This window comes from Coffea eugenioides, chromosome 2 (assembly GCF_003713205.1).
Source record: "Coffea eugenioides isolate CCC68of chromosome 2, Ceug_1.0, whole genome shotgun sequence".
Taxonomy (NCBI): domain Eukaryota; kingdom Viridiplantae; phylum Streptophyta; class Magnoliopsida; order Gentianales; family Rubiaceae; genus Coffea; species Coffea eugenioides.
Genome location: NC_040036.1, coordinates 41719746 through 41744427, shown reverse-complemented (window position 1 = coordinate 41744427; position 24682 = coordinate 41719746). Strand labels below are relative to the sequence as shown.

The 24682-nt window shown below is 34.8% G+C and overlaps 2 protein-coding genes across 2 annotated transcripts; both read right to left on the bottom strand.

Moving 5' to 3' along the window:
- Positions 1-594: 594 nt before the first annotated feature.
- On the bottom strand, positions 595-3633 carry LOC113758767 (cytochrome P450 87A3-like). The gene is made up of 9 exons (XM_027301497.1): positions 3380-3633; positions 2772-3096; positions 2513-2662; positions 2082-2330; positions 1818-1907; positions 1643-1721; positions 1278-1384; positions 1025-1152; positions 595-887 (listed from the first exon to the last, which is right to left on the bottom strand). The coding sequence occupies exons 1-9, from the start codon at positions 3574-3576 to the stop codon at positions 794-796; spliced, it is 1419 nt and encodes a 472-aa protein (XP_027157298.1). The 5' UTR covers positions 3577-3633; the 3' UTR covers positions 595-793.
- A 15093-nt stretch (positions 3634-18726) lies between these two features.
- On the bottom strand, positions 18727-21764 carry LOC113759633 (cytochrome P450 87A3-like). The gene is made up of 9 exons (XM_027302214.1): positions 21512-21764; positions 20904-21228; positions 20645-20794; positions 20214-20462; positions 19950-20039; positions 19775-19853; positions 19410-19516; positions 19157-19284; positions 18727-19019 (listed from the first exon to the last, which is right to left on the bottom strand). Exons 1-9 carry the CDS (start codon positions 21706-21708, stop codon positions 18926-18928), a joined length of 1419 nt encoding a protein of 472 aa, XP_027158015.1. The 5' UTR covers positions 21709-21764; the 3' UTR covers positions 18727-18925.
- Between the last annotated feature and the right edge of the window lie 2918 nt (positions 21765-24682).

The following is a 24682-nucleotide window of genomic DNA, read 5'->3' as shown; positions in this document are numbered from 1 at the left end:
AATGGCACCGGATTGACGTTCCTACAGTGGGAAGGCCAATAACATACAATTCCATGATAAAGAGGGTCAGGCCAAAATCCCCTCCATCCCATTGATATTGCATACTTTCTTTGTTGGATGGTTCTAAATTATTTGTCATTTATATAAATTAGTTGATATATTTCTATTTAATTTCTTCATTTAGTCATTTACTCCTCAGGCACTCCGTAAAAGTTCAATGCATGTTTTTTTTTTTTGAGTCCACGTACTATTATCAAGAAAGTAAAACAACTACTTTTTTGTAGTATGTAACAGTTATCAAGTAATTAAAATCACAACAATCTAAGATTTGGTAAAACTTTCAAATATCTAAGATTTTCCACAAAACCTAGGATTGAACAAATATCATAGCCCCACAATTCTTTATGAGTTAGAAACTACACATCAAGTTTCAAATTCTATCCACTATTAATAAAAATTGTAATTCTTGAACTGCGACAAACTTTATAAGATGTAAGGAGCAATATTTACTGCATACATATACATGTATTGTTTCTTGGCTTGATTTGTCCTCATAAATAAGATCATTGCATCGATTTTGGTGAAGAAAAACAATTAGTCGAAGCTCAAACTGCAACTATTATAACATCTTCAACAATTACAATAGTGTCAAGAAAGACACCACGTAAAATGTTGTTTATTAGGCACTTACAATATTGCAAAGTAAGGTAAATTACAATATGACGGTAAATTACTGCATCATAAATACGCTTCTGAAAGTACAGGCTTTATTCGTACGCGCCCAGCTTAAAATCTATTTGTTCTCTGAAATCTCCATGTGCAATCCCTTGGGGTAACGAATACCAGTAGGTGTCCGGATTCTCTCTGCTCCGTTGGTAACTCTCCAGCTGAAAATTCAAATTAGACAGTCTTTCTTGAAAAATCGAAGAAGTTAAGTGGACATCAATTTATAATATATAGGAATTAGCTTCTTCTATATGTATTTAAGCGAAGATGGTGGGAATTGTGATTTGGAAATCCTTACGTGTATTTTGTGACCAAGTAATGCAGAAAAATTGACATCTGCACCTTTGCATAGTCAGCACCAACGCAAAGCCTCGTACCACCAGCAAATGCCATGAAATTTTTTGATCCCATGTGTAATTCTTTGCCCTTTTGATTGAAAAAACAGCAGAAAAACCCTAAATCATTTTTACTTGATTTTGTTTAACTTTTGTTTTGTAAGTTTATCTTTCTTGTGTGCATATATTGCTCAAATATGTCGATGATCAAATTACCTCCCATCGCCATGGGTTAAATTCATGGGGGTTTGCATATACATTAGGATCCAAATGAACACATGATGGACAAACCATTACCGTCCAGCCAGCAGGAATTGTATACCCTGCAAATCATTCGCACTTATTAGTCAAAACTGGAAGTTATAATGGTGGAAAAGAGGAACCAAGGAAACAAATCATTTATTTTCTATATTTTTACTCCCATGAAAAAATGCCCAACCCAAGTAGTTATTAAAGAGAGTTTTTCTTTCTTCTTTTTTTTTTTTCCTTTTTTGTGCAGGAGAAAGGTATCACTGGTCCAAAATAAAGAAAGTGTGACAAATGATTTTCAAGAAGATGCCAAATGACATATTGAAGCGTACCTTTTACTTCAACTTCCTTGACAACTTTGCGCAAAATCCCAGGAGTAATATTTGCAAGCCTAAGTGTTTCATTTATAACCTACAGTAGACAACAAAACTTAAGATGTAAATGGTCTAGCTCACTATATGATTCAAATGATAGATACAATGAAATGTCTGGTTAATTGGAGCGTACCATGTGTGTGAAAGTCATAGACTTGTACTCTTTCCAAGAAACAGCAGAACCTTCCGTTTCTCGCATTTTAAGAATATTTTCATGCTCTCTCTACAAAAACGAATGACTATTTAAATATGAAGTAATCTTTCATATTTAAAACAATGCACACTATCGGTATATATAGAATATTAATCATTTAAATATTGAACTTGCAGAAGAATTGGAGAATTAAAGGGTAAATACAGATGACAACGGGAGAAATTGTTTCGGAAAGTCACGGACCTTTAGTTCAGCCATAACACGTGGATGGCCATCTAGATACCTCAAGGCCACAGTCAAAGCTGTTGAAGTCGTTTCATGGGCAGCAAATAGAAACAAAAATACCAGGTCCCTCGCAATTTCTTCGTTCAAAAAAGTGTCTTCTTTCTTTATTTGCTCAAGTAAATGGTCCACAAAGTCTTTCGAAGTGTCATTGCCCGAGCGCTTCCTCTCAAAGATGTCCTTGATGACCTTCATTGCTTTCTTACGTCCCTGGAAAATGAAAACCATATAGTTCGTTCAATCTGATACGGCATTTATGAAAGCATATATATTTTACGTAGTCATATATTGATAATGAATATGTTTTTTTTTTCTTGTTGGTATAGTGAACATCGATCTTTCAATATAAAAAGAATTCCAAATGACGAACAACAACAATAACAATTGATTACTTGTAAGCAAGCATGGAACGGTGTTCCAGGGATGTTGAGAGGAAATGAGATCAAGCCATCCATGAATGCCTTATAACTGTCTCTCAATTTTTGCTGATCCTTGCTTTCTTCATAGCCAAGCATCTTCTTGGCAGCATATTTAAATACCAACTGGAGAAAATGAGATTGTTCATTACTACTTTTCATGCAATGCTCTGTACGTACAGTCCGAATTCATCCTGATTAATATAATCAAATAGTAGCATGCTGATTAATTTACCTCTGATGTTCCATCTTTAGCATCTAATTTTCCAAGTTTACTCCAAGAACTTAGAGATTCTTGAGTGCTGGCATCCATTTCATATATTAGCTTCTCTCTTAAGGCTTCGGGGCTAACAAGCTTGAACGTTAAGCTCTTGAGGTACTTGTGGAAGCCTCCATGATGGGCAAGTACACTTTGTTTCCCAATTATCTGGAAGAGACTCTCAGTATACCAAATTTGGAAAGCATTACCTTCTTGCTGGAAGACGCGGAAGTTGAAGTCAGCATCAGTTGATACAACGACTGGCTGCCCAACCATGCTCGTGCGAAAAATTGGCCCGTACCTGAAATTTCCCGAAGAGGGAAAAAAGGAAACAAAGGAAAGCTAGTTAGGATAAAAAATTCTTAACTATTACTGCTGTCATATTATTAAAATATATATATGCGATAGCTGGTTAAGAAGTGGTTAGATAACCACGGGAGTATTGAGGTTGGCCTAATGATTAGGAGAGGGTATTAGAGTTTTCTCTACAGTAATTCAAGATTTGAATTCTGTATCAGATAATCGAAAATGAGAAGGGTGTGGAGAAAAATATGAGATAAGAAAAAAAAAAGGGTTAGACATACTTAGCCGCTCTTTTTTGTACGAATGGTGGAATATCATCTGATGCATAAGGGGTGAAGTACTGAATTGTTTCTCCTATAATTGGCAGTCCCATCGAACCTGGTGGTAATACCCCGTTACACTTGGGGTTTCTCCACCTGTATACCCAGTGGCTGAAAAGCACAATAATGAGAGCAATAATAGCACAAGCAAACAACATGGTCCTTGGTTAGTGTAATGGAAATGTAGGGGAAAAATGAGAAGAGAGTAGCTACAATTGAGATGTTGTTTGCTATGAAGGAATCTTGGAAGTTGGAGCTGCTTAAATAGATGGAGAGCACAAGCTCTGACAAGGACGCGCTGTAAGAATGTTGGCGATAGACATATTACCTTTTCTTTTATGTTATTGCAACAATAAATACTTTCACCTGTAATTTATAAAGAGTCAAAAGGAAAAATGGGCTGCGGTGCATGGTCAATGTAGAGACCAATAGCGCTTGGTCACGGCGGCTACGGAGGCCCACGAAAAAGTCTATCTTGTACAACGCCGGCTATAGATGCAAGCCACGTGCGAGGAAGATACCTTGTGATATTTTTTTTTTTTTTTTTCGAAACGTTAGATGATTTTATAGATAGTAAATCTATACAGATTCAAGTAAAGACTTGAAAGAACATTACAATCAGTGTATCCTAACACTGAGGAATCCAAAATTCCTGATCCTCTATCAATTCAAGCGCTTGCACGCTAAACCAGTGACTAATATGGTTACTATTCCAATTTACTAAACAAAAGGAGCACATGTGGAACAAGGACTGAAGGCTGTCGATATCCTCCAACAGAGTGACCATGCGCATATCCTGAACTTTCCTTTGCTGAATGAGATTGTACGTTCGTTTGTTCTGGATTTGCACTTCAATCCTTTCCATTTGTTGACCAGCAGCTTTACACAGCAGAAGTTTGATGGCTGTTAGTTCGTCTATGACTTGGTGACCAGAACTTCTTTCTTGTAAGGTCCAGCCTCGCATCATGTTTTGATTGTCCCTAGAGACTGTGACTCCTATTCCCACTTGAGGCGTGACTTTACTTCTTTCTGCTGCAAACCTTAATCTCAGAATGTCTTCCATTTCTTCCTGGTGCTGGGGGGTTCCATCAGTTCCCTTGTTCCTTCTGTACTCGACCTTAAAGTCTTTGTCGCTTCCTCTTCATACTCCAACCATTCCTCCTGAGCTTTTTGTATTATTCTCAGAGGGGGGTACTGCTTAGCATTGAACTCCTTTGCATTTCTACCTTTCCAGATTTGCCATAGAATATTCGCTGTTAGGGAGATGTGTTTGTTTCCCTCAATCCTCTTGGTAGCTTCCAGCAATGTATCCCACCACCTACTAAAGTTACCATGCTGATCTAGTAGGCCTTCCCACTGAATAGGTGACATTTTCCACACTACTTTGACCTGGTTGCAATCAAGCAGAGCATGCTCAATCGTCTCACCTTGCTCACCACAATTTCTGCATATTGGATCACCTTGTTTGGTTCTATCAAAGATGAGTTGTCTAACTGGTAACACCTGGTTCAGGCATTTCCACAAGAAAATCTTCACCTTATTTTTGATATTCAGCTTCCACAGGTGCTTCCAGCATTTTTTCCTATTCGAGCTCCAGCTTGTACTAGTTACCTCCTTGTTTACCTGCTCCCGTTCCATTAGGCCTTCAGCTTGTACTTTGTAGGCTGATCTCACTGTATAGTTCCCATTTGAGCTGTGAACCCAGTAATTGCTGTCCTCTCTGTTGGTTAGGCTTATGGGGATGCTTAGAATGCACTCTGCCTCCTTGGCACTAAAGTTTCTGAAAATCAGATTTTTGTTCCATCTCTTCTGGATGATCAGCTCCTCTACTTTAAGCAGATTACATCCCTGTGGTTTCTGTGAAATAACCTTTCCTTGATGGTTATCCGGCAACCAGCTATCCTCCCATATATTGGTACTCTTCCCATTGCCTATTCTTCTCCTGGTTCCTAGCTCTACCAGTTGCCTTGCTCCCATCAGACCCTTCCAAATCCAAGATGCATTCCCAGCTACTTTGCACTTAAGCAGCGATTGTTTGGGATGGTATTTGTCCTTAAGCACTTTACTAACCAACAGATTTGGTTGTGTGATTAGCCTCCAAACTTGCTTACCCAGTAGAGCTGTATTGAATGCCCCTAGCTCATGAAAACCCAAACCTCCTTCCTTTCTGTCCAGTGACATTTTATCCCAAGCTCTCCAGTGCATCTTGTTCCTTCCATTTGCTTCACCCCACCAGTAGTTTGCCATCACCGCATTAACCTCTTTGCATATCTGCTTTGGTATCTTGAAGCATGACATCGTATACGTTGGCATTGCCATTACAACAGATTTGAGCATCACCTCTTTGCCTGCCGCACTTAACAGCTTGTTTTTCCATTTTTTCAACCTCTGTTGGATATTATCTCTAATATAGCCAAACAGTTGTTGTTTCGAACCTGTGACCACCATAGGGAGTCCCAGGTACTTGCCTTGGTTGACCTTCTGGATATTTCCGAGTGCTTGGCAAACTTCCACCTTGGCTTCCTGTTCCAGATTCGTACTGAAAATGACTGAGGATTTTTCTAGGTTGATCAGCTGTCCAGTGCCTCTTTCGTACACTTGGAGTATCCTCCTCAGCTCTGAAGCATTTTGATAGTCAGCTTTACAAAAGATCAGGGAATCATCTGCAAAAAACAAGTGGGTTAACCGAGGCCCTTGTCTACTGATTCGCATGCCTTCCATTCTTCTATCCGTTGCTGCCTTCTGGAGGAGATTAGTGAAGCCTTCAGAGCAAAGCAGGAATAGATAGGGTGACAGCGGATCACCCTGTCTAATTCCCCTTTGTGGTATCACGTATTCCTTCACCTCTCCGTTGATCATAAAGGAGTAGGAAACCGAAGAAATGCAACTCATTATCCAGCTCCTCCATGTTTCATTGAAACCCATCTTCTGCATTACCGCTTCCAGAAATCCCCATTCTACCCTGTCATAAGCTTTTGACATATCTAATTTCACAGCCATAAAACCCTCTTTCCCAAGTCTTTTGTTTTTGAGATAATGTAGGAACTCATGGGAAATCATTATGTTATCTAAAATTTGCCTACCAGGGATAAAAGCTGATTGATTTTTACTAATGCAGTAGTGAAGGACTGGTTTTAATCTGTTAGCTAGGATCTTCGCTATGATTTTATACACAGTAGTGCATAAGCTAATGGGTCTATAGTGCTTAAGAGATGTAGGAATCATGACTTTAGGAATGAGAGAAATAATGGTGTGATTGACAGACTTAATGAGATGACCCGTATGGAAGAATGTTTGAATAGCACCAACCAGATCTTTTTTTATTATGTTCCAAAATTTCTGAAAGAAAATAGGCGGCATGCCATCTATACCTGGTGCTTTGTCTGGGTTCATGGAGAAGAGGGCAGCTCTAATTTCCTCCTCTCCCACAGGTTTAGTTAAATTTGCATTCACTCTCTCAGAAATCGTGTGTGGTATACCATCCAAGACCTCTTCCATATCCCGTGGTTCTGATGTTGTGAAGAGCTGCCTATAGTAGTCAGCAATTTCCACACCTAGCTCTTCCTCACTTTTAGTCCAAGTGTCATCCTCTCTTTGTATCTCCGTCATTCTATTCCTTCTCCTTCTCCCCTCCACGCTGGCATGAAAGAAGCTGGTGTTCTTATCACCTGCTTTCAACCATTGCAGCCTAGCTTTCTGACTCCAGTAGACTTCCTCTTCTCTATATGCCTCTTTCAATTTCTTTTTTAGACCATTTCTGATATCCTTCTTGTTTTCCACGTCCCTAGTTTTCAGCTCCTGCAGTTGGCTCTTGAGCACTTCAATATCCTTCCTCGCATTACCTTGTACCTTGTTTTTCCACTGCAACAAATTCACCCTACACCTCTTCACTTTCTGGGTTACTCTATACATCCTTGTGCCTTCATCTTCTTGATCCCAAGCCTGTTTGATGATATCATTGATCTCTGGATTTTGGAGCCACCTTTTATCAAAATAGAACCTTTTCTTCCTCCTATTCTGACCTGGCTTGGTATCAAAGATTAGCATACTATGGTCAGAAGAAAAGGTGTCCTGGTGTTTACATATGACCCTCTCAAAAGTTTGGAGCCAGGAATAACTACACAACCCTCTATCCAGCCTTTGTTTCACTTCCCCAGCTCCCTCCCAATTGTTACACCAAGTCCATGGATGACCCTCAAAACCCACATCCATCAGTTGGTTGTCGTTAATGAAATCCTTAAAAGCTTTGAAACTGCTCTCCTCCCTCCAATTGCCACCCCATTTCTCCTCATTTGACACTATGTCATTGAAATCACCTGCTATTAGCCACTTGTCCCCCCCACAATCTTTTCCTCGCCTGAAGCACCTTCCATTGCTGCTTCCTTACTTGATCCTCACAATCAGCATAGACACCTATAAACCACCAGTCACACTTTTCTTCCTTGTCCTCAATCTGAGCTTCAATAGTGAAAGCAGTCTTAATCACTTGTTTTATTCTTATATCCTCCTTCCATAGCAGAGCCATACCTCCAGCCTTGTGCATAGCCTCTACAAAAACAGCTTCCTCAAACTGCAGAATATTTTTTACTTTTTCCATATATTTACTCCTATTTTTGGTCTCACATAAGAACACTATGTCTGGAGAGGAGAGGTTCTTCACCTCTCTCAACTGGGGAATTGTCAAGGGACTCCCCACACCTTGACAATTCCACACCAGTACCCTCATTTAAACCTTTGGGTCCTTAAAGGGTTGGACCCCTCTCCCTTATCTCCTGGCTTTGATTCGTTGCTTTCCCCTCCCACCTTCTTTCTCTTTCCTTCCAGACTTACTTCCTCATCAATGTCCATGTCACGTTCCCCCTGAGTTCCTTTCCTTTTCCCATACTTCCTTTCCCTCAAGGTATTCGAACTCAACTCCTGCAATGATTGTCTTTGTTTCTTAGGCGACCTTAACACTCTCAGTATTCTTCTAGCCTGTTTCACCAGAGCCTCTTTCACCTTAGGTCCTTTCAAAGTTGCCATGCCTTCCTCCTCCCATACTGGTGTATTTTCCTTATTGCTTTCAGACCATGGTGTTTGGACTGTTGCTGTTGCTTTTTCCTCCTCCAGCATTATACAGTCACCATTTGATTCCCTAACCCCTATGCCTTCTTCCTGTCCTGTTCCATCAGTTACCATCGTGCAATGCAAGCCAGCCTCCCCACCCACTGCCTCCTCCCCTTTGTTCCAGCTCCTTATGTCCTGTTCAGTTTTCCTACCTGACTCTAGAGGCTTGACTAGTGTTAGTTCCCCGCATTCCTTAAAGACACCTTCCTGTGCCATCTGAATCGCTCCATCCTTCAAAATTCTGCCTTCCTCCCCATTATCCTTTTTGGTTTTACTCATAGAGCTTGTCTCACTGTGTGCGCCTATCCCTATCTCCTGATCCTCAGGTTTCCTTTGCTCCTTCCATTCCCCATCCTGAAGCCTCCAATGGTGTTTTTTAGGATTGAACACTATGCTAGCCTGATTGTTCTGAGTGTGTTTCCTTATAGTGCCAGCTCGCAGCCAAGGACCAAACTGGTTATCCTTTTTCCTTTCCCCACTATTTCCTTGTCTCAGACACGTCCTTTCACTATGTCCTATAATTCCACAATTATAGCAAAAGTCCGGACACCTCTCATATTTAAAACATGCCCATTTAGTTGTTTCCCCCACTTTCACAATAGATCCTCTAAGCAAAGGTTTAGTAATGTCTGCCATCACTAAGATTTTCAGGTGTCTTCCTTCTTTACCTCCCGTCTGAGGAACAATCACCTCTCTAACCTTATGAAAACCTGCACAAATCTTTTTGCCTGCTTCCTTAGACATCCAATGTACCGGCAAATTCCAAACCTGAATCCATAAAGGAGCTATCCTGAAGGCCCTGTCATCCTCCTCAATACCTTCGTACCATTCACTCAATACCAACATTTGGTTATCAATTATCCATGGTCCTCCTAGCAGAATCCTCTGTCTTTCACTCTCTGAAGGTAAAATGAACTGGAACAAGTTGACTCCTAGCTCCACCACTTGCAGATCTTTAGGATAACTCCAAGCAGCTACCACAAAATTCTTGATCCCAGTGTAGTTGGCCACTTTTTCACCCATTACCTTGCCAATCACACTATTTTTACACTCCTTAATTCCCCCACTTAGTTCCTCCTTCTCCAGACTCGCCAATTGAAGCTCTGCACTAGAAAGATCAAAGTTTTGCAAGATTTCTGCCAGCTCATCCGCCATACTAACAGCAGTTCTGGATGGTATACCACACACAGCTCTGAGGGTTTGCAGATCTACCTTCCTGCAGAACAAAAGGCGAGCTCTACCCTATTCTACCACAGAAAAACTCTAGCTGAAAAAAGATACTGACTCTCAACTTGGGAAGGAATATTATGACTGAGAACTTACCTGTCGTCGCTCACTTGAGTAGCACGAAGTTCTGAAAGCGTAATGCAGAGCCGCTATCTCCCAGACGCCTGCTTGCTTCTGTGTTGTAGTGACCCTTCAACTTCTGGCTATAGAAGAATCTATCTTTTACTCACTCTCTGTTTTTCTTTTCTCAATCCTGCTCTACATGCATATTTCCATATTATCCTTTTCTCTTTCTCTTTTACTTCCTTCTCTCTTTGTTTTTTTTTTTTTTTCACCCGGTAAAGACAAACTGTGGTCCTACTTATGGGATTGTTCGAAGTGAGTATTGCAATGGATTGCTCTCTGTTGCTGATAATCCGACAACATCACTCTAACCCCCTACATTAAAGGAACTCAGAAGGCCAAGATTGAAGAAAGTGCGCCAAGAATTTGGCTTTTGGACAGGGTTTAAAAATTCAAACTTCAAAGCAGTATTGTGTCTGTTTGTCGGTAGCTCCCACCAGGGGGAGAGAGAGCTCTCTTTAGAGAGAGAAATGCCTCTACTTTAGAGAGAGGTTGAAAATTGTTTAAATGTTGTTACAATGTGATATTAGGAAAGCTCTGCCACTATTTTTGGCAATAACGATTTTTTTAAGTCTCACCGCAGTGACTTTTGGCAACATGTTGTATACATGTATCAAGCTCCATAAAAGTTGTTACTTTTTACAAGTGAGGATACAGTGTCTTAGCGACCCTCAAAGCTCGTCCGGAACTTGACATTATTGTATCCTCACTTGTAGCCTAATTGAGTAATTACCTTCATAAATAAATCTTGTCTACAACTTTTTGTTCTACAACCTTACGGGAGGTATGTGGAATTAACCCAATTTTTTAGTTTGCCAAATTGTTCTTTGGGATAATTTCGAAAATCTCTTCTGACGTTTCTAACAATTTCACTGAACTCTCCTAAGGTTTGAAAAATTACACTTACCTTTTTTAATTTGATAGTTTTAGTAACGAAATCTTAAAATAATATTAATTTGGACAAATTTTTAAATGAATACCCAAAAATGCCCTTGTGAAATAAGTCTTAATTTATTTTCATATACAATTATAAGATTATATAGTATAATTATAAGGAAAAGATGCCAAATTTTTCATGTCTATATCTACTGTTTGATAAACGACTATAATAATAATTTTATTACTATGATATGATATCTTTTACAGTATTTTATTATGAATTTAGATTTATAAGATAAAAAAAGAAAATGTTAAAATAATTTATTTAGAATTTATAAATTTTTGGACTAATGGGATTATCATAATTTAGTAGTGCTTTTGGGCCATTTCTTTTTTATTTATTGTTAATTTTAATACTAAAAGATAGAAAACAAAGATCAGCAAAAACATTGGATTACATATAAAATTAACTCGTCAAAAAAATCATTAGTTCGACATTTGATTATAATAGAAACCTAGATGCAATAGTGGTAGTTCTATAGAAAGAATGAAAAGATAATTTTAAAACTCATTCTAAGTACAAGCATACCAAATAAAAGAATTTTATTAAAACATTTAAGGATAAAATTGTTATTTTAAATGAAAAGGGAGGTATGTGTAATTTTTTAAAGTTCAGGGGGAACTCAGTGAAATTGTGGGAGGATAATGCCTGTTGGATTTTAATAATTTATATATATTTTTTTTATTTTGACAAAAAATATTTAATTCGTTGAATGTCATCGGAGGGTAATGCCTGTTGAATTATAAACAAACAGCCGTGCCGCGACGTCGTTGTCGGAGTGAAAGAGCAGTTTGACTACAGTCTTGCAGAGGAGACGTGCAACTAGATTCTGTCTTCCTCTGAAAAGTATTTTTTTTGTGTATAATAAATAATTCTTAAAATTCTTCTGTCGCTGACTCATGTTGTTGTTTCTTATTGACTTGTAGACTTGTAGTAGTAACAAAAAGTTGAATCTGGATTAGCTGGACGCTTATCAAATTATATTGTCATAGTTCGAGAAGATTAGCAGAAAAAAAAAAAAAAAAGCGAGAGAAAGAGAGAGAGAGAATCAGGAACCTGAATATCTTTATTCAGTTTAGTCAAAGGGAATACGTCTATGCTTTTTGGAAGCCAAATTTGACGCTCCTGGTTGAAATAGTGAAAGAATGGACTTCTGATTTGGCCCTTCTCTCTCTTCTTTACTAACAAAAGTCTTTTTTTAATTTGTTTATCAATTTTTGGGTAATTTAGTCATTACAATTTGCCGCTTTTTAGTTCACTTAAGTTCCGTTTGATAAAACTGAATCTGAATTCTAATGTTTGAATTCTGAAATCTGAATACTGAAACAATTAATTTGCTGAATTTTAAGCACTGAAAAGAAATATATGAATGTCTGAATTTTAATGTTAAACCTATTTATACTGTTTGATAAACATTTATAACTGAATGCTTGATAAGTTAAATTTGACAAATTTACCCTTATATTTTTTCATCTAAAAAAGAAATAGAACCTATGATTTAATTAGCTAAAAATGTTAGGTATTAAAATGATAATATATATATTTTAAAATCAAATTAATATAAAAAATGAAATATATTATATGAGGAGTATGGAAAAGATGTGAAAATCATTCAAAAGGGCAAAAAAAGAAATAGAAAATCATTAGATAGAGAATATTAGATTGTTTAATTAGATAAGAATTTTAAATATAATTAACAAACAAAGGTAGATTTGGAAGATAAGATAAGGAAATTGAAGTAATTCTATTAATTTTTATTAGAATTAAGCATTCAGTTAGGATTCTTGTGTTGAAAAAAATACACACAAGTTCAACACTACTTAACAAATTCAGCAAATGGATTTTCATTTATCAAACACTCAAAACATCTGAATATCTGAAAAAATTCAGATTCAACACTTTTTTATGTTATCAAACAGACTCTTAGTTATATCTTTTGATTGTTGTAATATGTTCTTAATTGTTGCTCATATTTTTTCCTTTGAAGCAAAAATTTGAAACTAAAACTACAAGGAAAAATTCAGGAAAAGTCAAGCGAGAAAGAATGACGAAAAGAAACATATCTCCATGCCTAGATGATAGTGCTTCATTTCTTGAAATGGATGATCATTTGTGGTATTAAATAAATAATCAGTCCAAAAGAGTTTTCATAAAGTATATGCTGATCAAGTGGTCGAGGAAAATCTAAGAAATAGACAGGTGAAGCCACAAAAATTGGTGAGAAAATAATCGCAACAAAGAATAGACTTACATGCACGAATAAAATAATTTTGTCAAGGTACCTAAACATACAAGAATAGAATAAAACAATTTTGCATGAGACGTTCCTCACATTACGTGTCACAAGAGTGAAAAATAAACAAAATTATCCTTTTGCTGTCGCATGCTAGAAGCAAATCTCAAAGTGTGTTCAGTTTAAAAGTAGGGGGGTGTGCATCTATAGAATCAAAGTAAAATATTTATTTATTCAAATAAGATTTCTATTATTACAAATCTGTGCCCTGTATATTGTCATATATTTTAATGCTATAATATTTTTTGTGATGTAATATATGTAAGAAAAAAGGTAGTTCAAGAGATAAAAATGTGATTAAAAACATATTTATAATGCAACTAAAATTTTTTACAAATAATCCATATCTAAACAAGCCCATTGTGTGCATGTTACCTTCAACTTTATTAGATTTTTTGAGTATTTGAATATGCATTATTGAGTAATTGTCAATATCAACTAAATTAATGAAAGAAGGAAAAATAAGATGTGGAAACAAATAAGGTGGAAAGAAGTCCCATCTTTCGTGTGGATAGCAAACTGTTTGTCAGTTCATCACCTTGCCACATCCTCATCAAATGCAATGGGTTTTTTATTGCTTTAAAAATAACTCATTTTATCTACTCCTAAACTATACTATAAATAGACCTAAAAAAGGACATGAACAGATCCAAGATCGACTAAGATAGGAGACAACTACAGAAAAGAGAAGAAATTAAATCAATCATTAAGTGATTTACCTAATTGGAAAAGCAATTTATGATAAATTACTCACTATATATACACGTGCAATGCATGTGCATTTTCCTAGTTTGATCACTATAAAGGATAAGGATTTGGCTCATCTCCACTAAATTCTCTCTTCATTTCTTATAATACATATTTAGATACATGAAATGCGTCTTTATTTATTAATAAGACTTAAAATTAGTTAAACTTGAAATGATCGTGTCCTTTTTTAATAAATAAAGACACACGTGATTCATTCGCAGGTGCATTACAGGAAATGGAAAGATAATTTATTAGAGAAGAGCCAAATACTAAAGGATAATGCTGTGGTGACTTATCATCAAGTCACTTTGCAAATATTATTTTAATAATAAAACACTGGAAAAACTGGTGGCCATTCAAGTTTTCAAGTCTCAAAAACTTGAAAAGTAAGATAAGAAGGTAAAGTAGTAAATTTGAATATAAAATTGGTAAATTTAGCCACAAAAATAACAATTTAAAGTATTTTTAGCACCTAAAAGTGCTTTTTTTTTTACCAAAGTATCGCAACTCCAAACGGGGCTAAATATCTAATGAAAATTACCTCTTGATTGCAAAAAATGGTAATTTTACTATAAAAAAAAATGAAAGTTACCAATTCTTTTTTTCTGAAGGAATTACCAATTCTTTCACTAATTTTATACCAAAAAAAAGTGTCGGATATCATCTTAAACCATCTTCTCTTATTCAAAAAGAAAAAGGGATAATTTCAAAATCCTCCTTGAAGTTTCTAACAATTTCACTAGGCTCCCTTGAAGTTTGCAAACTTACACAAATCTCTCCTAAGGTTAAGGTTTTGAAAATAAGATTAGTCCAATTAGAAAAACTAGAATTAAAAAAGTACTTTAAGGAGAGAGATGAAACTTTTATTCTATAAATACCCCTTATGCATGTATATAAGTTGTATTAGAAAAAAATAAAATAATTAAAAATTAACAACAATTAATACACACATTTTACTACTTAAAAGTTCACATTTAATAAATTAGACAATACAAATAAGCAACAAAACTACACTAATGATCACAAACAAAGGACCAATAAGTGTTCTAGAAGGATAATTAAATTGATGTGGGGTGTAAATATAAATGGAAGAATAAGGAATTTATATGTAATTACATATGTGACAATTAACGAAAGCAATAAATGTTGATGTTGGGGACCAAGATTTAAGTACTTGGATGAAAATTATGTTTCCATATGCATGCCCCGGGGTTATACTATGTTGGTGAATAATATGTAAAAACTCTTGTAAGTAACCTATGATATCAGGAGCACGCTCTAATATGTGGTGATGACCGGAGTCAAATTCACTTAAACTTTTTCCGTATAAAAAAAAAAGTATGGAAGTAACACTAAAAATTCCCTATGATGGACATTTGGTAAAAGGGAGCACAAATAAACGGAGAGTACCACCATATCTATTAGATAGAATGCTGAAGATTAAACACCAATTTGCGTGTGAGACATGAATAAATGCATGACTCAAATTGTGATTATAACTATAAAAGTAATTGTTTGTATAAACGACAAATACAAAGATTAACTTGTAAGTTGGGTGAAGAGTTCATATATGCAATAATACAGGGAACAAATAATGCTTCTTACAAGAGTAAAATTCTCATTAAAAACATAATGTAAGAACCAATGAAATACTAGAATTTTGCCCGTGTCTTAACACGGTCTTTTTTTTTATTTATTATTAATTTGTATAAATATAAATAATTTATATACAAAAATTAATAGCAATCCTACATGTTCATTCATATTAACTTTAAAAAAAATACTGTATTTTAAATTTTCAATTATTTACTAATTTTTAAAAATTTCTTTACATACTTCTACTATAATATGGTAATATACATCAAATAATGTACCCCATATAAAAAACTTGGTAGATATTCCTTTTTTTATAAATATTCTTTTAGATAATTAAAATTTTATAATGACCAGAAAGCTAGACCTATATATTCACATTTAATAAAGTAGAAAAAATCTAGCATTCCATTTTTCTTCATCAACAAATATCCAGTTTTTAACAATATTGATAAATCTATCGGTGTAACAGTTAATTTTCTTTTTTGCACCAAGTTAATCCATATGGATAAAAATGATATTGTTATAAGGGAGAGGAAGTATAAGAACAAAATAATATTATTTTTATGATCCTAAAAACACCAAATGAAGGCTTGAATGATATTTGATGAGATCCTTCCCGAACTGATGTTTAGTTGAAGATTTAGCAAATGGAAGTGCATTAATGATACACAACTAAACACATATCACATTCAAAGATCAAGTTCTTTGCATATTAGCATAGAAAATTACTATGAAGCCCCACTATTTGTCACAACTTTATAACATGCAATGGAGTATATATCTATTGCAATTAGAGTGAATGACCCAATTAATCATACCCATTGGAAGCTCACTTTTACTTGTTAAGAAGGCACCTTTAAAAATTTCCTTCAAAATGCATGGCAGCAACTTGTCTAGTGCAGCAACAAGTTGTAATTATTCAGCAATTTGAACTCTTTCGGATCTACTTCTCTGGTGCCATATTTTCCTATTAAGCCTTCCAAGACTTTTGGTATTAGGACAAAAAGTTTCATAGAAACTATAAAAGTCATTATAATACTAGCAATGGAATTCAACAACTTCCCTTTTTCTTAAATTTTTCTCCACAAGCATTCTTTTATTGTTAATATGTTTCATTGGTTGAGATCTTCTCATTTTTCGTCCATAGGTAGGCTCAAGTGACTTGTAAGTTGAACTCCATCTTGTTCTGAACCACTTTAAAATTGTTGCTCCGCTAGAACAACTATACAAATGTCAAATAGAAAAATTAACAATAGTTATAATAATAATTATAACTATAATTAAATAGTCAAAATAATAATATGATAATGCACAAATGTAATGGGTTGAGGTATGGATATTTCGCCTTCTTTAAGATTATTTAAGCCTCTGCGAAAGAATCAATTTTCGTGTAGTAGAATCTTCGGCTTGTTACCCCAAGGATATAACAGTCCAACTACACATGCTGTTACTCTCATTAGTCTGTACAACTAAGAGAGTATAAATTTTTTTTGCCAATACATGAGATAGAAAATAACAAAAGAGTAGATATTTTCTCTTATGAATTGTAGCTCAAAAAACATAAGTTGTTGTAGCATCTTTTTCTATCTCAATAACCCATATTTATAGATCAAGAAAAATTAGTCAAACATAACCTAACTAATAATATGTTGAGTAGATGCTGAAAATTATTGGCTATTCAAGACACACTCTAATTTGAATTGTAAGTTACAAAATTTATTGGAATTGAAAAGCCATAATTTTATATAACAAATCTTTAGTCAAAAATCATTCAAACACCAATAAATTTGAAAAATATTCACCAATTTATTCTCCTTATAACTTACACATCTAATTGAGAATTTAACAATTTTATTAAAATATTCCAACACCTTATATACATAATCTAGAAAATTTTGTGTTACTTCCATAAAATCATGAAATTATTTCCATAAACTATGGGAGATCTTTTAGCCACAAGCGAGTTATGAATTAACCATATTTTATTTTCAGCTGTAAAGCACATATGTTCAACTTCTAATCGATTACCTAAACTTAATTTCACTTCTATACTTTCACAGATGCCATTCCCATAAAAGACTCTCACACTCATTTGGAGGAGTCCAAAATGCAAGTTGTTTTCGTAATTTGTCATCCTGGATTAGATCTACTAAAGGGGCCAATTGTAGTGTGGTAAATTATGACCATCCCCCACTTCGTGTCCACCAAATTATGAGGTGTGGCCCAAGAGTTTATTTTTATTCTTTTATTTTTTTATGTCAATTACTTCTGTACAGCTTGAAAGTTCTTTGATGGAGACTTGGAAGCATGTTGTTAATACAGGCAAAAAAATAGTAAGATTTTGGTGATTTTGAGGTCATTCATGTTTTTTTGTTAAAAAAATAGATGCATCAGTTATTTCACCTGCACCCGCTGTGCATCAATTTTTTTAGGCAATAATATTTTTATAATCAAATTTATCCTAATTTAAAGGAAAGGAAAATCTAAAAAAACTGTATATCAAGGGTTAGTACCTCTACTTTTTTTTTTTTTTTTGGTAAGAAAGTACATCTACTTACTACTCAAAGAGGGATTTAGTCTTTCTGTCAACCTGCCGGAGTTTGCTCTGGTGTTTGTGGCTGTGGGGAAGAGAGAAGAAAAAACACGTCGGAGTTTTGGGAGCAACACGTGTCGTGGTTGAATGGCACCGGATTGACGTTCCTACAGTGGGAAGGCCAATAACATACAATTCCATGATAAAGAGGGTCAGGCCAAAATCCCCTCCATCCCATTGATATTGCATACTTTCTTTGTTGGATGGTTCTAAATTATTTGTCATTTATATAAATTAGTTGATATATTTCTATTTAATTTCTTCATTTAGTCATTTACTCCTCAGGCACTCCGTAAAAGTTCAATGCATGTTTTTTTTTTTTGAGTCCACGTACTATTATCAAGAAAGTAAAACAACTACTTTTTTGTAGTATGTAACAGTTATCAAGTAATTAAAATCACAACAATCTAAGATTTGGTAAAACTTTCAAATATCTAAGATTTTCCACAAAACCTAGGATTGAACAAATATCATAGCCCCACAATTCTTTATGAGTTAGAAACTACACATCAAGTTTCAAATTCTATCCACTATTAATAAAAATTGTAATTCTTGAACTGCGACAAACTTTATAAGATGTAAGGAGCAATATTTACTGCATACATATACATGTATTGTTTCTTGGCTTGATTTGTCCTCATAAATAAGATCATTGCATCGATTTTGGTGAAGAAAAACAATTAGTCGAAGCTCAAACTGCAACTATTATAACATCTTCAACAATTACAATAGTGTCAAGAAAGACACCACGTAAAATGTTGTTTATTAGGCACTTACAATATTGCAAAGTAAGGTAAATTACAATATGACGGTAAATTACTGCATCATAAATACGCTTCTGAAAGTACAGGCTTTATTCGTACGCGCCCAGCTTAAAATCTATTTGTTCTCTGAAATCTCCATGTGCAATCCCTTGGGGTAACGAATACCAGTAGGTGTCCGGATTCTCTCTGCTCCGTTGGTAACTCTCCAGCTGAAAATTCAAATTAGACAGTCTTTCTTGAAAAATCGAAGAAGTTAAGTGGACATCAATTTATAATATATAGGAATTAGCTTCTTCTATATGTATTTAAGCGAAGATGGTGGGAATTGTGATTTGGAAATCCTTACGTGTATTTTGTGACCAAGTAATGCAGAAAAATTGACATCTGCACCTTTGCATAGTCAGCACCAACGCAAAGCCTCGTACCACCAGCAAATGCCATGAAATTTTTTGATCCCATGTGTAATTCTTTGCCCTTTTGATTGAAAAAACAGCAGAAAAACCCTAAATCATTTTTACTTGATTTTGTTTAACTTTTGTTTTGTAAGTTTATCTTTCTTGTGTGCATATATTGCTCAAATATGTCGATGATCAAATTACCTCCCATCGCCATGGGTTAAATTCATGGGGGTTTGCATATACATTAGGATCCAAATGAACACATGATGGACAAACCATTACCGTCCAGCCAGCAGGAATTGTATACCCTGCAAATCATTCGCACTTATTAGTCAAAACTGGAAGTTATAATGGTGGAAAAGAGGAACCAAGGAAACAAATCATTTATTTTCTATATTTTTACTCCCATGAAAAAATGCCCAACCCAAGTAGTTATTAAAGAGAGTTTTTCTTTCTTCTTTTTTTTTTTTCCTTTTTTGTGCAGGAGAAAGGTATCACTGGTCCAAAATAAAGAAAGTGTGACAAATGATTTTCAAGAAGATGCCAAATGACATATTGAAGCGTACCTTTTACTTCAACTTCCTTGACAACTTTGCGCAAAATCCCAGGAGTAATATTTGCAAGCCTAAGTGTTTCATTTATAACCTACAGTAGACAACAAAACTTAAGATGTAAATGGTCTAGCTCACTATATGATTCAAATGATAGATACAATGAAATGTCTGGTTAATTGGAGCGTACCATGTGTGTGAAAGTCATAGACTTGTACTCTTTCCAAGAAACAGCAGAACCTTCCGTTTCTCGCATTTTAAGAATATTTTCATGCTCTCTCTACAAAAACGAATGACTATTTAAATATGAAGTAATCTTTCATATTTAAAACAATGCACACTATCGGTATATATAGAATATTAATCATTTAAATATTGAACTTGCAGAAGAATTGGAGAATTAAAGGGTAAATACAGATGACAACGGGAGAAATTGTTTCGGAAAGTCACGGACCTTTAGTTCAGCCATAACACGTGGATGGCCATCTAGATACCTCAAGGCCACAGTCAAAGCTGTTGAAGTCGTTTCATGGGCAGCAAATAGAAACAAAAATACCAGGTCCCTCGCAATTTCTTCGTTCAAAAAAGTGTCTTCTTTCTTTATTTGCTCAAGTAAATGGTCCACAAAGTCTTTCGAAGTGTCATTGCCCGAGCGCTTCCTCTCAAAGATGTCCTTGATGACCTTCATTGCTTTCTTACGTCCCTGGAAAATGAAAACCATATAGTTCGTTCAATCTGATACGGCATTTATGAAAGCATATATATTTTACGTAGTCATATATTGATAATGAATATGTTTTTTTTTTCTTGTTGGTATAGTGAACATCGATCTTTCAATATAAAAAGAATTCCAAATGACGAACAACAACAATAACAATTGATTACTTGTAAGCAAGCATGGAACGGTGTTCCAGGGATGTTGAGAGGAAATGAGATCAAGCCATCCATGAATGCCTTATAACTGTCTCTCAATTTTTGCTGATCCTTGCTTTCTTCATAGCCAAGCATCTTCTTGGCAGCATATTTAAATACCAACTGGAGAAAATGAGATTGTTCATTACTACTTTTCATGCAATGCTCTGTACGTACAGTCCGAATTCATCCTGATTAATATAATCAAATAGTAGCATGCTGATTAATTTACCTCTGATGTTCCATCTTTAGCATCTAATTTTCCAAGTTTACTCCAAGAACTTAGAGATTCTTGAGTGCTGGCATCCATTTCATATATTAGCTTCTCTCTTAAGGCTTCGGGGCTAACAAGCTTGAACGTTAAGCTCTTGAGGTACTTGTGGAAGCCTCCATGATGGGCAAGTACACTTTGTTTCCCAATTATCTGGAAGAGACTCTCAGTATACCAAATTTGGAAAGCATTACCTTCTTGCTGGAAGACGCGGAAGTTGAAGTCAGCATCAGTTGATACAACGACTGGCTGCCCAACTATACTCGTGCGAAAAATTGGTCCGTACCTGAAATTTCCCAAAGAGGGAAAAAAGGAAACAAAGAAAAGCTAGTTAAGATAAAATATTCTTAACTATTACTGCTGTCATATTATTAAAATATATATATGTGATAGCTGGTTAAAAAGTGGTTAGATAACCAATGGAGTATTGAGGATGGCCTGATGATTAGGAGAAGGTATTAGAGTTTTCTCCGCAATCTAATTTAAGATTCGAATTTTGTATCGAATAGTTAGAAATGAGAAGGGTAAGAAGAAAAATAGGAGACGGAAAAAAAAAGGGTTAGACATACCTAGCCGCTCTTTTTTGTACGAATGGTGGAACATCATCCGATGCATAAGGGGTGAAGTACTCAATTGTTTCTCCTATAATTGGTAATCCCATCGAGCCTGGCGGTAATACCCCGTTACACTTGGGGTTTCTCCACCTGTATACCCAGTGGCTGAAAAGCACAACAATGAGAGCAATAATAGCACAAGCAAACAACATGGTCCCTGGTTAGTGTAATGGAAATGTAGGGGAAAAATGAGAAGAGAGTAGCTACAATTGATGTTGTTTGCTATGAAGGAATCTTGGAAGTTGGAGCTGCTTAAATAGATGGAGAGCACAAGCTCTGACAAGGACGCGATAGACATATTACCTTTTCTTTTATGTTATTGCAACAATAAATATTTTCACCTGTAATTTATAAAGAGTCAAAAGGAAAAATGGGCTGCAGTGCATGGTCAATGTAAAGACCAATAGCGCTTGGTCACGGCGGCTACAGAGGCCCACGAAAAAGTCTATCTTGTACAACGCCGGCTACAGATTGAAGCCACGTGCGAGGAAGATACCTTGCGATATTAGGAAAGCTCTGCCACTATTTTTGGTAATAACGATTTTTAAATCTCACTGCGGTGACTTTTGGCAACATGTTATATACATATATCAAGCTCCATAAAAGTCGTTACAGGTGAGGATACAGTGTCTTAACGACCCTCAAAGCTCGTCCGGAACTTGACATTGTATCCTCACTTGTAGCCTGATTGAGTAATTACCTTCATAAATAAATCTTGTCTACAACTTTTTGTTCGACACTTGTAGGTGTAATTTCTAAAACTTAAGGGAAGTGTTGTGCAATTATTGGAAACCTTACCGGGGGTATGTGGAGTTAACCCAATTTTTTAGTTTGCCAAATTGTTCTTTGGGATAATTTCAAAAACCTCCTCTGAGGTTTCTGACAATTTTACTAAGCTTCTTCAAAGTTTGAAAAATTACACTTACCTCCTTTGATTTGATAGTTTTAATAATAAAATCTTGAAATAGTATTAATTTGGATAATTTTTTAAATGAATACCCAAAAATGCCCCTTGTGGAATGAGTTTTAATTTATTTTTCTATATAATTATAAGATTATTTAGTATAATTATAAGGAAAAGATGCCAAATTTTTCATGTCTATATCTACTATTTGATAAACGCCTATGATAATAATTTTATTACTATGATATGATATTTTTGACAGTATTTTATTATGAATTTAGATTTATAAGATTAAAAAAATGTTGAAATAATTCATTTAAAATTTATAAATTTTTGGAGTAATGAGATTATCATAATTTAGTAGTTCTTTTGGGCCATTTCTTTTTGATTTATTGTTAATTTTAATACTAAAAAATAGAAAACAAAGATCAATAAAAATGTTAGATTACATATAAAATTAACTCATAAAAAAAAATCACTAATTCGACATTTGGTTATAATAGAAACCGAGATGCAATAATAGTAGTTCTACAGGAAGATTGAAAAAATAATTTTAAAACTCATTCTAAGTATAAGCATACCAAATAAAAGAATTTTATTAAAATATTTAAGAATAAAATTGTCATTTTAAATGAAAAGGGAGGTATGTGTAATTTTTTAAAGCTCAGGAAAACTCAGTGAAATTGTTAGAAATCTCAGGGGAGGATAATGTCTGTTGGATTTTGATAATTTATATATATCTTTTTAATAATTTATATATTTTTTATTTTGACAAAAAATATTTAATTCGTTGAATGTCAGAATCGGAGAGTAATGCCTATTGGATTTTAAACAAGCAGCCGTGCCCCGACGTCGTTGTCGGAGTGAAAGAGGAGTTTGACTACAGACTTGCGGAGGAGACCTGCAACTAGATATTTTCTTCCTCTGAAAAGTACAAATTATATATTGTCACTTGCGGAGGAGACCAGCTGCGACCCTCAAAGCTGAATCTGGATTAGCTGGACGCTTATCAAATTATATTGTCATAGTTCGAGAAGATTAGCAGAAAAAAAAAAGCGAGAGAGAGAGTCAGGAACCTGAATATCTTTATTCATTTTAGTCAAAGGGAATACGTCTATGCTTTTTGGAAGCCAAATTTGACGCTCCTGGTTGAAATAGTGAAAGAATGGACTTGTGATTTGGTCTTTCTCTCTCCTCTTTACTAACAAAAGTCTTTTTTAATTTGTTTATCTATTGTTTGGGTAATTTAGTCATTACAATTTGCTGCTTTTTAGTTCACTTATTTAGATCTTTTTTTCTTTGAAGCAAAAATTTGAAACTAAAACTACTAGGAAAAATAGAAAACACGGATCTCTACTCTCAGGAAAAGTCAAGCGAGAAAGAATGACGAAAAGAAACATATATGCTGATCAAGTGGTTGAGGAAAATCTAAGAAATAGACTTACATGCACGAATAAAATAACTTTGTCAACGTACCTAAACATACAAGAATAGAATAATACAATTTTACACGAGACGTTCTTCACATTACGTGTCACAAGAATGAAAAATAAACAAAATTATCCTTTTGCTGTTGCATGCTAGAAGCAAATCTCAAAGTGTGTTCAGTTTAAAAGTAGGGGGGTGTGCATCTGTAGAGTCAAAGTAAAATATTTATTTATTCAAATAAGATTTCTATTATTACAAATCTCTACCCTGTATATTGTTATATATTTTAATGCTATAATACTTTTTGTGATGTAATATATGTAAGAAAAAAGGTAGTTCAAGAGATAAAAATGTGATTAGAAACATATTTATAATGCAACTAAAATTTTTTTACAAATAATCCATATCTAAACAAGCCCATTGTGTGCGTGGTACCTTTAACTTTATTAGATTTTTTGAGTATTTGAATATGCATTATTGAGTAATTGTCAATATCAACTAAATGAAAGAAGGAAAAATAAGATGTGGAAACAAATTATTTGCTGCTGAGAGTGTGAAAATGCGATTTTAATTTAGAGGAATTTACTTTAATTAGGTAATGCAATGATTCTTAGGAATGCGCTATTGGTACATACAAAAATGTTGAAGGATCTGACGAAAATCTCTGGAAACCTTGTACCCTTGAGCGCCTTCCCAGTCATGCATTTTTTTATCTATGTAAGAGGTGATGTAATGCAATGAGCTCTAATTTTCTTAGAAGCCCATTTCTCAATTATCTGCTCCATTATTGGACA

What these genes read in the sequence shown, in the direction of transcription:
- LOC113758767 (XM_027301497.1), bottom strand. Translation starts at nt 3,576, where the DNA reads ATGTTGTTTGCTTGTGCTATTATTGCTCTCATTATTGTGCTTTTCAGC. An exon ending in GTGTTATGGCTGAACTAAAG is followed by an intron (nt 1,908 to 2,081) that starts GTCCGTGACTTT and finishes TCGTTTTTGTAG; the next exon opens with AGAGAGCATGAAAATATTCT. An exon ending in TTAACCCATGGCGATGGGAG is followed by an intron (nt 1,153 to 1,277) that starts GTAATTTGATCA and finishes TTCAATCAAAAG; the next exon opens with GGCAAAGAATTACACATGGG.
- LOC113759633 (XM_027302214.1), bottom strand. Translation starts at nt 21,708, where the DNA reads ATGTTGTTTGCTTGTGCTATTATTGCTCTCATTGTTGTGCTTTTCAGC. An exon ending in CTATGACTTTCACACACATG is followed by an intron (nt 19,854 to 19,949) that starts GTACGCTCCAAT and finishes TGTCTACTGTAG; the next exon opens with GTTATAAATGAAACACTTAG. An exon ending in TTAACCCATGGCGATGGGAG is followed by an intron (nt 19,285 to 19,409) that starts GTAATTTGATCA and finishes TTCAATCAAAAG; the next exon opens with GGCAAAGAATTACACATGGG.